General features: G+C 40.6%; 1 protein-coding gene across 1 annotated transcript in view; it reads left to right on the plus strand.

Annotated features, from left to right (window-relative positions):
* itga2.2 (integrin, alpha 2 (CD49B, alpha 2 subunit of VLA-2 receptor), tandem duplicate 2) overlaps nt 1-12850 on the plus strand; it is a 100045-nt gene that overhangs the window by 43696 nt on the left and 43499 nt on the right. The window contains exons 4-11 of the mRNA XM_060908828.1: nt 1028-1119; nt 1221-1335; nt 5154-5281; nt 5394-5542; nt 5640-5790; nt 11169-11334; nt 12195-12268; nt 12371-12509. Coding sequence (XP_060764811.1) covers nt 1028-1119; nt 1221-1335; nt 5154-5281; nt 5394-5542; nt 5640-5790; nt 11169-11334; nt 12195-12268; nt 12371-12509 — 1014 coding nt within the window. The remainder of the gene's footprint in view (nt 1-1027; nt 1120-1220; nt 1336-5153; nt 5282-5393; nt 5543-5639; nt 5791-11168; nt 11335-12194; nt 12269-12370; nt 12510-12850) is intronic.

Genomic DNA, 12850 nt, shown 5'->3' on the forward strand with positions numbered 1-12850 from the left:
AGCGCTAACCACTACACCACTGTGCCGCCTAGAAATGAACATTTTATTTACAATTATTTAATTTGTCCAATTACTTTTGAGCCCCTGAAATGAAGGGATTGTGTTTAAAAAATGCTTTAGTTCCTCACATTTTTATGCAATCATTTTGTTCAACCCACTGAATTAAAGCTGAAAGTCTGAACTTCAACTGCATCTGAATTGTTTTGTTCAAAATTCATTGTGGTAATGTACAGAGCCAAAATTAGAAAAATGTTGTCTCTGTCCAAATATTTATGGACCTAACTGTATGTCCTGGTTTTGGTTCTCCATGTCCCGGATGGAACTCGGATGAGAAATGTGAGTGGTGTATTTCCCAGTAAAACACTTGTGTATGTAATATAATGCATTATTTAACACATTATAATATATTGACCTCGTTATGAGCAGTTACACTGGATTACAGAGATTATACAACACTTAAGGTATAATGCATTTAACTATGTGTGAGCGTTTAGACAGGATTGTGTAGGTTCTATAATGCATTAAAATGCATTGAACTACTTGCAGGGCCTTTGTAATCTTGTCTAAAGTGGTTAAATTATTGTTTGTTTATTAATGGCTGTAGCCTGCTTACGGTCATCAGAATGTTCATTCAACACATTCTCAAGCATTTATCTATTTCAGAGCAGCTTTACAGGATGCTGTAGGCTCAATAAAACCTGTATAATGCTTTATAGCCACCAGCTTCATAAGAAGTCTTACTGTCAAAGATGAGACACAAAATCTGCTCTGCAACTTCCAGCCTGTCCTTGAAAACAATCGTGTGTGTGTGTGTGTGTGTGTGTGTGTGTGTGTGTGTGTGTGTGTGTGTGTGTGACAGCAGGAAAGCATTAAGAAGTGCATTACAGGGTCATAATGATGTAATGCTGCTACACAGTTAACAGAGAACTTTCCTCCACACAGCTGAACGATGCTGTGGTCTGTAAAGTATGTGACTTATTTTGCCCACATGCTGCACATTTAACTCGTTGTCTATTTTTGTTTTCAGATGCTGTCAAGATACCAGATGTGAAGAACATCGACGTGAACATGAGTCTGGGTCTGACCCCGACACAGACCACCAAAACCGGCGGATTTATGGTAAACGTGCCGATGGAATGCAGTGGTACAGAAATGGTACAATGTGGTTATTATTTAGTGGACAGATTTGTTAAGTGTGTGTGTGTGTGTGTGTGTTTCAGACATGCGGGCCTCTCTGGGCTCAGGGTTGTGCTACTCAGTATTTCTACCGAGGAGTGTGTGCGGAAGTGAGCCGGCTGTTTGCTCCACAACCAGCGTTCTCTCCTTCACTAAAACGTACGACTCAACTCTGATATTCTTCTCTTCCTCACACACACACACACACACATTCACATTTTACCTTAAAAATCTGTTCAGTCAGGCTCAATTATAGGCATGCAATGATAAATCACAATACAAATTTATAACGATTTGAATCAATGAAAAAAAAAGAATTGTGATTATCCTCATCATGCTGCATGATCTTAGTTTTTCTTAGCTGTAATTGTGCTGTTTAGACAGCAGAGGGAGCAATAACATACAATAGGACAAATACATGTGACTTCACTGTAGGCGGAAGTAACGCAGCTCTAATGCTGCAGAAACGCACAACAAACAGATCTAAAATGGAAAAGAGCTGCTGTCTGACTCCAAAACGATTTAACAAGAAATCAGAGCTCTCTCTCTTTTTACAGACCGCTGAAAGATAAAGAAAAGTGAAGCAAATGGAGGAATTACAAATGTTCGTATACGGCAGCTGGCATCCACAGTGTCGCATTACTGCCATCTACAGGTTTACCTTTGAGCGTGCACTGACCGTTCCATCATTCTGTCACACCGAGGTGCTCGCTGACCCCCGATATTTATTAGTTTGGTCCTGCGTTTCCTTTCCTTCGTATATAACATAACGTCTTTTCTTTTCATGTCTGTGAAGATTCTCAATCATCCAGGTCATAATAAACTGTGGGTGGTAGAAATGGGCAACTGGACTTGCTTGAAGATTCTTGAAAACGTTTCACCTCTCGTCCAAAAGGCTTCCTCAGTTCTGTCTGACTAATAGGGAGTATCAGATATTTATCCTCTCCTGGATCAGAATCAGGATCAGAATTCTGATGACCAGCTCATCTAAGGTGTCATTGAGGCATCATGTTGGTGTGGGTCGCTGGAGGCTGGGTGTGAATGGCGAGTCATTAAGGTGATCAAAGGATTGCCCGTTAGGGTTTCTTTTCGCTTTCTTTCCGTTACTGTAGTCGGTCTTTCACGTTTCATTCGCACACTCACGTCCTCCATTTTTCTCTCCTGTTTCAAATTTGTATCCCACAATACCTTGTGCAAAGAGGGAAAGCCCACCACGTGATGTGATGCATGGCGTAGTATCTTGAATCGGGTCATGGTGAAGCAGGAAAAAATAGCGGAGAATTGAGGGCCTCGTGGTTGTAAATTGATTAATTGTTCTATTTAAAAAATAATACTAAAACGGGAAGTCTGTGATTCAAATTCAGTAGCTTTCAGTCACTAAACAAAAATAATTCTTTTTATGACCTACACTTGAAAAATCTGAAAGGCAGTACAGCTTTAATAAAAGGAATGTTTAAGTTGATAAAGAATAGGAAAATAAATGTTGCTTTTTTTTGGTAATAACATTTTCTTCATTTTTTCCCCCAAAAATATCATGAGCAAATGGAATCGTGAATCGTTACATGCCTTCTTGATTAGTATGTAAAATGTTTTATATGTACACTTCGATCAGATTAGATTACAAACGATTGAGTCCAATAAGAACTGAATTTCTGTTCAATCGAACACTGTGGGTTCAACTCCGTGTGATCATTGTGAGCGTAAGGTCCACAGGTACAGCTGCAGAATGTTAGCACACGAAGACACTCAGTCCTGTTCTTCTCTTTATTAACGTTATGTTCATGTAAAACTGGTGTATGTGATGCCTTTTACAGTGCTCAGCATAAATGAGTGCACCCCCTTTGAAAAGTAACGTTTTAAACAATATCTCAATGAACACAAACAATTTCCAAAACGTTGACAAGACAAAGTTTAATATAACATCTGTTTAACTTATAATGTGAAAGTAAAGTTAGTAATAATAACTTGGATTACTACTACAAACTTCCATGACTTTATTTGGAGCGAAGATTTTACGGCTGGATGCCCTTCCTAACGCCAACCCCCAACCTGGAGGACCAGGTTGGGGGTTGGCGTTGATGGGGGTTGTATGCTGCGTTGGACGTGCCACATTAAGCCGAGTGTCAACACCAGTACTGAAGACCTTCGCCAGAAGTTGGGCCTGGCTGATCTCTTCTCGGAGATCAGATACAGATACAGGCGCCTTCGATGGTTTGGCCACGTCCATCGCAGCTCCCAAACCATCAGAGACATCACAAACCTGCAAGTGGCTGGGAAACAGAAGAAGGGTCAACCGAGAAAGTCATGGAAAGAGTTAGTGGTTGCCGATTTGAAGGACTGGGGCCTTTTGGCCAGTGACGCTCTAGATAGAGACTATTGGAGGAGGAGGCTACAAACTCACATGCACCGTCTGGCGCACTAGTAGTGTTTCAAACAGACGTAAAAAGGGTAAGTAAGTAAGTAGATTACACATTTTTTCAGTTTTACTCAAATTAGGGTGGTGCAAAAATGAGTACACCCCACAACAAAAACTACTCCATCTAGTACTTTGTATGGCCTCCATGATTTTTAATGACGGCACCAAGTCTTCTAGGCATGGAATGAACAAGTTGGCGACATTTTGCAACATCAATCTTTTTCCATTCTTCAACAACGACCTCTTTTAGTGACTGGATGCTGGATGGAGAGTGATGCTCAACTTGTCTCTTCAGAATTCCCCAAAGAAAATAATCTCTTGACACCACAAAGGTGAAGGCTACAAGAAGATCAGCAAAGCTTTACTTATCAGTCAGAATACTGTAGCAAAAGTGGGACAAAAATTTAAGAAAGATGGAACTGCAGCCATCTCACAGAGACGTCCAGGTCGTCCACGGAAGTTAACACCTTGACAGGAGTGTCTTTTGATGAGAAGGGTTGAAGAAAATTGGCATGCAAGTTCACTGCAGTAGAAAGCCAAACTGGGGTGACTATTTCCCGTGACACAATATGGCGTACGCTGCAGAGGAATGGCATGCATGGATGACGTCCATGAAAGAAGCCTCTCCTAAAGCCCAGGCACAAAAAAGCCCGCCTAGAGTTTGCCAGGGCCCATGCTGACAAAGATGAAGACTACTGGGACTCTATACTCTGGAGTGATGAGACCAAGATAAATGTTTTTGGAACTGATGGCTTCAAAACTGTATGGCGTCGCAAAGGTGAGGAATACAAAGAAAAATGCATGGTGCCTACAGTGAAACATGGTGGTGGCAGTGTCCTTATGTGGGGCTGCATGAGTGCTGCTGGTGTCGGGGAGCTGCATTTCATTGATGGCATCATGAATTCACAGACATATTGCTCTATACTGAAAGAGAAGACGCTACCATCACTCCGTGCCCTTGGTCTTTGTGCACTTTTCCAACATGACTAAACACACATCTAAGGCCACTGTTGGATTTCTGAAGAAGAACAGGGTGAAAGTGATTCAGTGGCCAAGTATGTCTCCTGATCTGAACCCAATCGAACACCTCTGGGGAATTCTGAAGAGACGAGTTGAGCATCACTCTCCATCCAGCATCCAGTCACTAAAAGAGGTCGTTGTTGAAGAATGGAAAAAGACTGATGTTGCAAAATGTCGCCAACTTGTTCATTCCATGCCTAGAAGACTTGGTGCTGTCATTAAAAATCATGGAGGCCATACAAAGTACTAGATGTAGTAGTTTTTGTTGTGGGGTGTACTCATTTTTGCACCACCCTAATTTGAGTAAAACTGAAAAATGTGTAATCTAAGTTATATTATTAACCTTACTTTCACGTTATAAGTTAAACAGATGTTATATTAAACTTTGTCTTGTCAACATTTTGGAAATAGTTTGTGTTCATTGAGATATTGTTTAAAATGTTACTTTTCAAAGAGGGTGCACTCATTTACGCTCAGCACTGTATATCCCATCACACACAGTTTGAATTGTACAGTTACACTCTGATGATTTGTTCTGCAGCTTGCGGCGGGCCGATGGACATCGCGATCGTTCTGGACGGATCGAACAGTATTTATCCTTGGCCTCCTGTTGTGAGTTTTCTTGAGAAGCTCTTAAAAAACCTTGATATCGGACCCCAGCAGTCTCAGGCATGTAACAGCGCTCGAGGTTAAACTTTACTGGTCGTGTCTGGTGACACAATGATTTATTTCTTATTATGGTTGTTGTTGTTGTTATTTATATGATTTCATGTTTGAGCAGGTCAGCGTCATTCAGTATGGCGTCACTCCCAAAATGGAGTTCACCCTGAACGCATATAAAACCAGAGACTCGATCATTCAGGCGGCTTTGAAAATTCCTCAGAAAGGTGGAACTGAGACAAACACGTTCCAAGCTATCGAGTACACCAGGTGTGTGTGTGATCTCGCTGAGGTTGCTTGTGCACATCCAGACTAGAGACATCAGACCTTGTTTTCATGTGTGTGTGTGTGTGTGTGTGTGAGACAGGGTAAATGCTTTTCTGCCTTCAAACGGAGGACGTCCGGATGCCAGTAAAGTGATGGTGGTGGTGACTGACGGAGAGTCGTATGATAACTTCAAGAGAAACAAAGTCATTCCAGCATGTGAGAGAGATGGCATCACTCGCTTCGGCATTGCTGTGAGTACGTCACGACCCATGATGCCTTGGTGCTGTTGTACATCTGTTGGTTCAGAGGTTCTTATGATCTTTGACAGCATCATTGTGCCAAGTACCAGGATATTGTAGTTAAAACACCTTTATGGCTCTACCACGTGGTTACAGTTTGACTCATTTATTTAGACTTTATAAAGACGACACGATTTTGTTTTTCACGATGGTCACTGTGTCAGATCAGACTGTCATAGTGCCAGAAATTCCTGCCATGTCTTGGACAGGAGACTGGAAACTCTACACATTTGACTCCAATCCATCGTCACTGACATCCTGAAGGGAGGGTCAGGAAACTGTTAATCATGGCTATTAGGCGTAGGTGTTCGTCAGACTAGACGAGAAAATACCAAAAATTCTGACATGCTAGACTTTTCATTGGGGTATCGCAGGGCCATGTCACTGTTCTTCGATTATGTCACACTGCAAGACCAGTTCATTGTTCCTGATGTTCAGGCTCGAGACTGGAAATTTGTCAGCTACAACAAAATCATGTCAAAATCAGGCTGAATTTGTGTCATCTGATCCCAGCATTAGCTTAAGATCAGACCAAACGATGGGGGGGGGGGAACGTGGAATGTGAATCTAATCTGACGTAGACGCGTCTTCTTCAGGTCATGATTACTTTTAGCTGTTACGGCAGACTCGTTCCACACCGCATCATAACAAAGGGACACAACAACAAGCATATAAGTTTAAACCAGACTAATAATTTATTAGAGAAGAAAGCAAAAAATAACACCATATGTCCAGGGGAACATGAGTATAATGACGTGTCTGAGTGGGTGCAATGAATTAGTCTAGTAGCCAGTCCTATATGCACCATAGTGAACCCAGAAATTGTGACTACAATAAGGTTTTTTGATTGATTTGCATTGTAGGTGGTCTAGAGATGAATTTTAGCTTGGTTGCTAAAAGTTTCACTTTGGGCAATTTTTCTAATTTGCATAATTCATTCATAATTACCAAAAATCTAATTTTTGGTAAGATATGCTTCTTGTGTGGTAAAGGCTGTGATACAAAAGCCATATTTGGCCAGAATGACTGTCAGGGGTCACTTCTTTCCAAATGCAGATGTTGCCATCTGAATTCCAAGATGGCCACAGATACCCCTTTTCCACCAAATCAGTTCCAGGGCTGGTTCGGGGCCAGTGCTGGTGCTGGTTCATAACTCGTTCAACTTGCGAGCCAGCTGAGAACCAGTTTGCTTTTCCATAGCTTGCGGTGCTAAGCGGAGCCACGTCATTACGTCGCTGTATACGTCAGTTACGTCGCTGTATACGTCATTACGTCGCTGTATACGTCAGTTACGTCGCTACGTTCACATAAACCTTGGCGCGAATATCAAAGCAAAAACAACACGGAAGAAGCAGCAACAGCAGCAACAACAATAATAATAATAATGGATGAGTTCGCGTTTGTACAGCTGCTGCTTCTTGTCGCTTAAAAATGGCGATCTTTCGCGGTCTTTTTATTGTTGTTGGTCTTAACAACTCCGCCCCCCCCGCTGACATAAGCGGTTCTTTCCTCTGGCCCAGCAGAGAGTTGGTGCTAGCCTGGAACCGGTTTTTCTGGCCCCAGAGCCAGTTCTTTGTCAGTGGAAACAGAAAACCCGGTTCCAAACTAAGCACTGGCCCCGAACCAGCCCTGGAACTGCTTTGGTGGAAAAGGGGCAAGAGTGATGTTGATCTAGAAGAGGTACTCCAATATGAACTTTGTGCGGTTCCACCTGCATTAGTTGATGAATTTGGATGCTTGAGGAAAGGAAACAAATCAATTATCATAAAACATCTGGGAGTCACAGAGGAGCCTTTGAAGCCTGATGTCAAACAGAAAAAAAAAACATCTGCTCTGAAAAAACTGCAATCAACAGATGAAAACCTCCAACTCCATACTCAGCGGGCTCACCTTCAGGTGTTGCTGTGGAAAGTTGCAGACAAGGATAGGCCACTGGAAATGGCAAAAGACGTCACTAGCTTTGGGTGGATAGTGACTGAACAAGCAGTTATGCCTGAACTATCCACCCAACCAGTGGGCCCTCCTCAGCTTCTGGATGTCGTGAGTTGTGGGTGCAAGTCATGCCAAAAGAACTGTAAATGTAGAAAGGAAAGGCTGCCCTGCACTGACTACTGAAACTGTGAAGGAGGTGATGGCTGCCAGAATCCCCACACAGAACCCACTGATGAACCTGATGATGAAGAGGACTAAAGTATACAGCAGCTCATTGATTATAATGTACATATATGTAATGTGAACTGATTTGTTAAAATATTAATGTCAAAGTTTGTTGTATTGATGATGTCAAAACATGAATAGTGTGTGAAGTTACATATTCTTTCTTGTCGTCTTTGAATTACGAATATATACATAATATTATAATGGTTCTGGTTAGAAAACATATCCCCAAATTTTTTAAAATCCTTAGATCACAAAGTATGTAAATGGTACTTTAGAAAGCATAGACATTGGATGTTTCTGGCAAGTACATCTACATTTTGGATTTGTAATGGTGGCCATCTTGGAAGAGGCAGCCATCTTTGGAAGATATCAAATAGCCTACAATAATATGTTTGGTTTCAGTGTTTAGATCATCCTCGAAAACATATACAACCCCGATTCCAAAAAAGTTGGGACAAAGTACAAATTGTAAATAAAAACGGAATGCAATGATGTGGAAGTTTCAAAATTCCATATTTTATTCAGAATAGAACATAGATGACATATCAAATGTTTAAACTGAGAAAATGTATCATTTAAAGAGAAAAATTAGGTGATTTTAAATTTCATGACAACAACACATCTCAAAAAAGTTGGGAAAAGGCCATGTTTACCACTGTGAGACATCCCCTTTTCTCTTTACAACAGTCTGTAAACATCTGGGGACTGAGGAGACAAGTTGCTCAAGTTTAGGGATAGGAATGTTAACCCATTCTTGTCTAATGTAGGATTCTAGTTGCTCAACTGTCTTAGGTCCTTTTTTTTGTCGTATCTTCCGTTTTATGATGCGCCAAATGTTTTCTATGGGTGAAAGATCTGGACTGCAGGCTGGCCAGTTCAGTACCCGGACCCTTCTTCTACGCAGCCATGATGCTGTAATTGATGCAGTATGTGGTTTGGCATTGTCATGTTGGAAAATGCAAGGTCTTCCCTGAAAGAGACGTCGTCTGGATGGGAGCATATGTTGCTCTAGAACCTGGATATACCTTTCAGCATTGATGGTGTCTTTCCAGATGTGTAAGCTGCCCATGCCACACGCACTAATGCAACCCCATACCATCAGAGATGCAGGCTTCTGAACTGAGCGCTGATGATAACTCGGGTCGTCCTTCTCCTCTTTAGTCCGAATGACACGGCGTCCCTGATTTCCATAAAGAACTTCAAATTTTGATTCGTCTGACCACAGAACAGTTTTCCACTTTGCCACAGTCCATTTTAAATGAGCCTTGGCCCAGAGAAGACGTCTGCGCTTCTGGATCACGTTTAGATACGGCTTCTTCTTTGAACTATAGAGTTTTAGCTGGCAACGGCGGATGGCACGGTGAATTGTGTTCACAGATAATGTTCTCTGGAAATATTCCTGAGCCCATTTTGTGATTTCCAATACAGAAGCATGCCTGTATGTGATGCAGTGCCGTCTAAGGGCCCAAAGATCACGGGCCCCCAGTATGGTTTTCCGGCCTTGACCCTTACGCACAGAGATTCTTCCAGATTCTCTGAATCTTTTGATGATATTATGCACTGTAGATGATGATATGTTCAAACTCTTTGCAATTTTACACTGTCGAACTCCTTTCTGATATTGCTCCACTATTTGTCGGTGCAGAATTAGGGGGATTGGTGATCCTCTTCCCATCTTTACTTCTGAGAGCCGCTGCCACTCCAAGATGCTCTTTTTATACCCAGTCATGTTAATGACCTATTGCCAATTGACCTAATGAGTTGCAATTTGGTCCTCCAGCTGTTCCTTTTTTGTACCTTTAACTTTTCCAGCCTCTTATTGCCCCTGTCCCAACTTTTTTGAGATGTGTTGCTGTCATGAAATTTCAAATGAGCCAATATTTGGCATGAAATTTCAAAATGTCTCACTTTCGACATTTGATATGTTGTCTATGTTCTATTGTGAATACAATATCAGTTTTTGAGATTTGTAAATTATTGCATTCCGTTTTTATTTACAGTTTGTACTTTGTCCCAACTTTTTTGGAATCGGGGTTGTAATTAGACACTGATATTTTGACTGTAGGGCCTTTGGTTCTCAAACAGAAGCTTTTTGGAGAGTTTTGGTGGCCATTTTGGAAAAGTGGCCATATTGACAAGTTATCAGATGTCCTACAATACTCTTTTTATTTATTTATTTATTTAACTCCGTGTTTAGCTCACCCTTGAAAACATGTATTTAGACACTAAAAATTTGTTTGTATGGCCTTTGGTTCTCACGCAGTAGCATTTTGAAGAATTTAGGTGGCCATCTTGGAATTCAGATGGCAACATCTGCATTTTGAAAGAAGTGACCCCTGACAGTCATTCTGGCCAAATATGGCTTTTGTATCACCACTTTTACCACGCAAGAGCCATATCTTATCAAAAATGAGATTTTTGCTAATTGTGAATAAATTATGAATAAATTATGCAAATTAGAAAAATGCCTAAAGTGCAACTTTTAGCAACCAAGCTAAAATCGATCTCTAGACCACATACAATGCAAATCAATCAAAAAACCTTATTGTAGTCATAATTTCCGGGTCCCCTACCGTGGCTACTAGTAGACTAAATGTGCCAGTATGTGGACCAATGGGGGAAACGGAGAAAAAGAGATGGTGAGATAAACAGGTGGGGGGAGGGGAAGAAGTAACCAAAATCCCCGTGTGAAAGGAAAATCAAACTAGGTGCCTAAAAATGCCCCTCCTAGAGAGAGAGGAGGACCCCTTTTACCGTTACACCCCAGCTACAGGTGCACTCAATATATTAATCAGTTTAACCACGCCCAGCTCTGCCCATGCACTGACAGGGAAGGACCTGAAGGGGGCACAGGGGGTCGTAACATAGCATCATGCTGACTTTGACTTGTGAACCAACAGAAAACAAGCAGGTTATTTTGGGGGGGGGTAAAAAAAAAAAAAAAGCTAATTACCAGAGTGAGTCAAACAAAATCTATTCGTAATTTCTTTATTTTAAGCAGGTCATAACTTCCATCTGCCCTGATTAACTCACATTATTTTGACAGTTACGGATATTATTGAAATCACTTCTTTAATATTTTGATGCCTTACAACTTTTACCCGACGCACTGTTCTGAATGAGTTCAGCTGCTGTCTCACGTCCCGCCTTACTGTTTTTATGAACTTCAGGTGCTCGGGTATTACACAAGGCAAAACATCGACAGCAAAAATCTCGTTGAGGAAATCAAATCAATCGCCAGCAGTCCTTCAGATAAATATTATTTCAACGTGTCATCTGAAAAGGCTCTCCAGGAGATCGCTGGAAGTCTGGGAGATCGGATCTTCAACATCGAAGGTGAAGATAAAGTTTTGGTAAAAGCTTGTGTCAAAACCTAACAGGAGTTTGAAGTAAAAGTGGAAAAATTGTGTATAAATGTACTCGGATTTGAACGTAAAGCGTTAAACAGCACACGTTTTTTAAAATGGAAGAATGTGTTCACGTCGTTATTGACGTCGTTCTTTACAAAACTCCTCACAGAATCCTGGCTTTGATTCTCAACCAAAAGTCATGATCCTGATTTCATGTAAATCTTCCAAGTTATATTTTGAATATTAACTCTTTCATGCATAAATTAAAGACGTATCCACATTCTTAAAACTGCACTTCTTTTATGAATTTTTACTTTCTCTAAAATAAAAAAAAAATCACTTGCATTCCAAATTAAACAAATTGTCCATGTATAGGAACGCCACAAGTTTAAAAAAAAAAAGATTTTAAAAATGCACCTGAATTTTTTTAAAAATTGTAATATGTATATAAACAAAAATATTAACTTTCAGGTATAAAATATTTAATGTTGACCACAGTGATAGAAAATGGACATTTTTGGACAATTTAGTACTGTGTTGCATAATGCAGCTGATTTATATATATATTATGCAATTAAAAATTAACTGATTGGTTGGATGATTGATTAACAAAAATAAATAGCCAATTAATTCATTAATTGTATACTAAAATATTAATTTAATTTGGGATTTTGTGCACACAGTTTGTAAAAATATACCAGAAACATTCCAAACTGAAAATGGCAATTATCTTCGAGACCGAAATCAAGATAATGAGAAGAATTTACATTTAAATTTGCCCTGAATTGACTGTCCATCAGCGAGGACGCTCTGCACAAAAGAGTTAATGTCCCCGTCTTTCCTCAGGCACTGGTACAGGTGGCGAATTTCAGATGGAAATGTCGCAGGTTGGGTTCAGCGCACACCAAACCAAGAACAAGGTGTGAGATCTCTGGGATTTTTCACTCGCACCAATTAATTACATTTATTATGTGTTTTTTTTTTTTTCCTAACCCTTCTCTCCGTGCGTTGTGTCTCTGCAGGATGTGATGATGCTGGGGGCTGTTGGGGCGTACGGATGGAGCGGAACTGTGGTGCATAAAACTGCTCAGAAATCAGAGATTTTCCCCAAAGAAGCTTTTGAGCAAATCCTTGAAGATAAAAACCACAGTTCACTGCTGGGTGAGTGGCTCGGGTTAGTTACACCACATATCCAGTTTCACTTAAAGGGATCCTCCAGTGGATTTATTCTCAAATTTACTTTAAGTAAAAGCAGTCGCACTTTTCAAAAATCAAACTTTCATTTTCGGAGACTAAATAGTGTTCAAGAAAAATGAATTTTCTTTAAAATGCCCGATGGGCTTCCTGCGGTGGTGCCGTATGCGATGACGTCAGGTAGCGGTCGCTTGGAGCAACTCGGCTGTTTATATTCTCTGTTTACATCATAGTTTTGCAAGTATTTTTACTGAATTTATCAGTTTTTAAATACGTATGACTCGTTGTGTAGCATATAAATGCCACAA

Source organism: Neoarius graeffei, chromosome 25, assembly GCF_027579695.1.
Source record: "Neoarius graeffei isolate fNeoGra1 chromosome 25, fNeoGra1.pri, whole genome shotgun sequence".
In the NCBI taxonomy this organism is placed as follows: domain Eukaryota; kingdom Metazoa; phylum Chordata; class Actinopteri; order Siluriformes; family Ariidae; genus Neoarius; species Neoarius graeffei.